The following is a 5,000-nucleotide window of genomic DNA, read 5'->3' on the forward strand; positions in this document are numbered from 1 at the left end:
ATTTTATATATTCTTTCATAATACTTAATGTATAAAGGATTTAATTTTTTTCCTGTAATACATATCAACCATTATCTTTGTACTTTTTTCAGTAATGTTATTATTTTTGCTTTAATTCAAATCTTCCCTTGTTCTACAGGTACAGTGTAAGAGAGAAGATACTTGCATTGGCTTTCTATTTGCAAAGCCCAGCCCTGTACAAGTGGCTCCGAGCAATATTTCACTTGCCAACAAAGTTGATCCTGGAAAGGTGGCTAGAAGGTATTGCAAAAAGTGATCCTGACACAGCTAAAAGACTGATGTACCATGTCTATACTAAGTACATCTTCAAACAGTGATGTGAATGCAATGGTAAGACTGCAGTTGTACAAAATTTTGAGACATGTTTATTTTATTTAATGTACAGTGAATGATACACAACTGTTGTATATGTGTTAATTATATTGTACATACAAGGTAATGTTTCTAAGGAAAGTGTCCTGAGTGGGAGGGGGGATATTTGTGTTACAAAAATTTAAATTCACTTTAAGTTGGTTTTGATTACTTAACCCACTCACGCCGGGTACATTTTGTAGCCAAAATAAAAAAATCCGGGCGGCTACAAAAATCGGTGGGCGGAGCTTCCCCGGAGTCTGTCCGCCTGCCTGCCTGCCCGTGCACCGCTGCTGTGTCGGAGCCCCGATACAGCGTCACACTGGCGGGACGCCCGGCAATGTTTATTTTTTACTCTGTCTCATTTATGTGACACCTGGAACGAATGGGTTAAGGTATCTAAAATGCTACATACACAAATATTAGATCATGTGAGATGATATTAAGCTTTATTAGCTAGTAGCTATCAAACTTATGCTAGTTCATGTGGCATTTTCAACAAAAAATCTGCTGTAGTTGTAAGAATGTCTTATTTTTTATATTTTGTATTTATGAACATAATAGACTTATTACAGCCAAGTTAAGGGGACTGTCCTGTGAAATGCCCACCTTTCCCTACTCATTTCATCATAAAAAAATATCAGTTGGAGATAACTCATTGATTGTTTTTGCATAATATAGAGTATATAATTGTGCTTTGTCTCATATATGATTTCAACCTCACTCTCCCATGGGTGGGGGGCTAAAAAAAAGTCGAAAAAAACTTCTTTGGTACATCCTAGCTCCCACAGTTTTTTCATTTACAAGCGTAAGGCGTGTAAATGGCTGATTTTTTTATTTCCATTTTTGGGGGATGGGGGACTGGGTGACATAGATTAACTTTTTTGATCATTTTTTTCAGCTTTGTAGTCTATATGTTCTTATTTAGTACAAAATTTAAATATTGGCCATTCACATGGCCTTAGAACTCCAAGGCTCTAAGGAAAGCAACAAACTGCATTTGGTATAAAAGTGTTCTTTGAACATTCACGAACTCATATCTATGCGCAATGTCATTAGATGCACGATTGCAATAAGCAAAGGTTGACATAGGTGTACCTGGGTGCACATGCACATTTGTGGTGTACCTCCTCACATGTTGGTGGGCCGTCTGAGAACTTGTGGTAGTGGATTTGCATCCACTATTGACTGGTGTCAATCATCTCTTTAAGGGGACCGTCCCAATGGTGTGAAAATTTTGTCAAATTGAGTTAGCTAGCATATAGTATAGGTACATGAATGAGGAAACTACCAAATGAGTATTAAATCCCAGCTACTGTTAGTTTGTAGGAGACCCCCGCAAACTGCATCACAGCATAGTTCCCCTTAGGTTGGGTCACTCAGGTCCACAGCCGGTCCTCTTGCCCTCACCATCAGCAGCTTCTCGAAGACACATACTGGAAACTGATTGGTTGACACCGGACACCTCATGGCTCGCCTGTTGGACCACAGGCTCCCCTCGCTCCCGGGTAGCTGACACAGTTCAGCAGTACTTAGGCTCCAGCGCCCGGGCTGAGATCAGCACTTACCGATCCTCTAGCAGAGCAAGACCACAGCTAGCAGCACCAGGCCTATCCAGGCCTTAGCCATTGGGGGAGCCACCCCAGCTTTCCCCATCGATCTCCAGCACCCCAGCCATACCTGTGGGCACTCACACCCACTTCAGTTACTCCTTAAGTAGATATCCAAATAGGAAGGGGGAAACCTCCTAAAAGCTGTGTATGTTCCAACTTGCATATAGCCTATTTGAAAACTGGTGGTAATACTGGACAAACAACAAGGTTGTCCATAATTAGGTGAACTTTCTTAAAGATCTGGTTGTACCATTGAATAGGCAGTGATATAGTGCAGGAAATTGACAGAGATTTTCTAAATTATATGCCAAATGATTTTTTTTCTGGGGAAAGTAAAGGGAAATAAAAAATCCCAGGTGTAGTTGAAAATTAGGCTATTGTTTTCTTATTTTCTTAATTGAATGAAGTTCTTGAGTATTAATAGAAACACAGTGTAAAAAAGGAAGCAAGACTGTAGAATGGAATTTTTTTTTGCAATTCCTCTCACCCCCATGCAAGATAGTCCTCTTAACTGTTGAAAGCTATTTGAAGTATATTGAATTTTGTATATTGAGTGGGTTGTAATATACTATTGTATTTCATTGGCATTTTATTAGAGACCTCAAAATCATTAAAAAGTTTGTCCAAGAACCATCTCACAGACTACAAACATGTGTTATACATGTGTTATCATATGTGATAATAGTACTAAGAGAGAGTGATAGGGAGAAAAAGAAAGGGAGAAGAGAGAAAATGAAAAGATGAAAGAGGACAAGTAGAATGAACATAATGAAATGATAAAAATACCTACAGAACAAAAAATGGTTACTGACAAAATGGGAATGCAAAATACAAGCCAAAGGAAAGAATGATTGACGAGAGACTGTCAAGAGAAACAATTGTGAGATATGTAAGGATTTACTTGAGTATTATGAAACGTCATTTAATCACCCAGAATTCTTTTGACATCTAGGCATTCTCTTTTACTTAGTCTCTTGTGATTAGATTTCTTACAGAGGTACGTCAGACCTTTTATGCTTCAAGTAAAGCGACTTTACAAATATATACAAAACTGAAACAATGTCAAGTAAGTACCAACAAGGTATTGCAGTCATAACATCATTTATAACTCAGGCAGGCTGTGTAACATCCAGTCCTATCATAGCAAAAAATTCACTGATGTCAGGAGACATGTGACCATGTCAGCAGTCCATTTTCTGTTGGCAGAGAGCCATACAATATTCCAAGCTCAAAGTGGCTTGTGTTAATGGGCTCTGGCATCGTTAGGCTTTACCCAAAATTTTATCCATTTGAATGGTTTAAAGTAAACCTAACATATCCTATTAATAAACACATGGAATATTGGTAATCTTCAGATGTATGATTTTCTCTTTTTTATGTATTTACAAAGTTCATAAAACTCCTCTTTTACTCTAGCAATACTGCATGTCAAAAAGTGCTGATGAACTGGTGAGATTTAGGTGAAGAAAAGACACTCCTTGGTAGTACTTGTTTATCTTACATAATTACACAGTTGGCTATACAAAGAGACCCTGAAAATGATTTATTCATACAAGAGAATTTCATTTGAAACAAAATGATGATACGTAAGTTGAAAATCCTAGAACACAGGGTTGAGTGATATGAGAAATCTGTCTTTACACCCATTGGGTCGGACCCACTTCTAGACCTTGATTGCTCATTGGCAGCACACAAAACCAGAGCAAGCAAATGGTCAGCAAACTGTAAGGAAAAAATGTAACAAAGTATTGGGACATTACATGTGGATATGCAAAGTGTAGACAGGGATACAAGATCAAACAGAACTAATGCAAATGACTAGTGTGTCATGGTGGTAAGTGTATGGCCTAAAAAGTATACGATGGGAGGCACAGTCCCTTGTCCATGCCATGAATGTGGTGATGTAGGAGTTCCATTCATTTTAGCATGGCTGTACATGGTAGAAACAGCATTGTTATCAAACAAACATTCCATCTGTGACTTTACTTTGATGATATCTGGATCACCTTGTATAATGTTACTGTAATTAGTAAAACATGCAGAATGAACTTAATATTGTCATATCAGGCATGGAATTCTAGGAGGTTCAATTTATAACCACTCCATTCGCACTAACAAGCAGTGATTTATGCAGATGCCCCCACTACACACACACAAGTGGTATTGTTACATTCTCTTGGTATTTTCTCTCTCAGATTGCCTACCAGAGGGGGAAAATTGGTAATTATAAGTATGTCAAGCCAGAGTAACCATAGCACAAATGTATATGCGGAAGCTTCCTACATAAATGCTCAATGTAAAGCTTTCCATAATGATCAGCAACAACTTGAAATGCTGCTTTGTTGCCTGCCTTTGAACATGATTGCCCTGAAGATATTATTTTTCTTTTTGCCATATTGTAATTGTAGACCACTACTGAAATAATGTGTTAGATTCTTAAGTTTCTTCATAGTTTAAACTGCTTTCAGTTCATGTTGTGCAGTTCTAGCATGGGGCTTCATTCTTTGAAACAATTATTTAAAAATAAGCAGAAAATGCAAATATTGTTTGATCATATTAACACAAAATCTACTTGATAATCAGCCATCTGAATGTTGTAAGTACTAAGCTAATATGTGGTCTTGAGTTATCACTTCATAATCATTTCTTTATCAGCCCCAGTGAACACTTCACATATTTATCATAAGTAAATCTTGGATCCGTAGCATTTAATCATAATGTCATATTTCTAAGGCTAAAGCCACATACTTGAGGAATTTTGTTTAAAGCCCAATAAATTTGTAAAGAGAAATGTCATATTTTCTTGTACTGGGCATTAGATAAGCAATGAGATATTAATTACAAGTCACTATAAAGTGATTTCTACATCTTTAACAGTTTAAAAGGACTTTAAGTACTTGCCAGTGTTATCTGGATCTTTACTTTTAATTTCCAAGAGAAGACATGTGATAGACTATGCCCTGGGGATTCTCAATATCACATTAATAACTCCATCATTCCTTAAAGTTAGAAAAC

General features: G+C 37.2%; 1 protein-coding gene across 1 annotated transcript in view; it reads left to right on the top strand.

The window, feature by feature from the left end:
* The window catches only part of LOC113809439 (uncharacterized), an 8,839-nt gene extending 6,274 nt beyond the window's left edge, over positions 1 to 2,565 (top strand). Inside the window, exon 8 of the mRNA XM_070137225.1 lies at positions 140 to 2,565. Coding sequence (XP_069993326.1) covers positions 140 to 338 — 199 coding nt within the window. The 3' untranslated portion in view covers positions 339 to 2,565. The remainder of the gene's footprint in view (positions 1 to 139) is intronic.
* Positions 2,566 to 5,000: the final 2,435 nt, after the last annotated feature.

This window comes from Penaeus vannamei, chromosome 22, assembly GCF_042767895.1.
Source record: "Penaeus vannamei isolate JL-2024 chromosome 22, ASM4276789v1, whole genome shotgun sequence".
Classification (NCBI taxonomy): domain Eukaryota; kingdom Metazoa; phylum Arthropoda; class Malacostraca; order Decapoda; family Penaeidae; genus Penaeus; species Penaeus vannamei.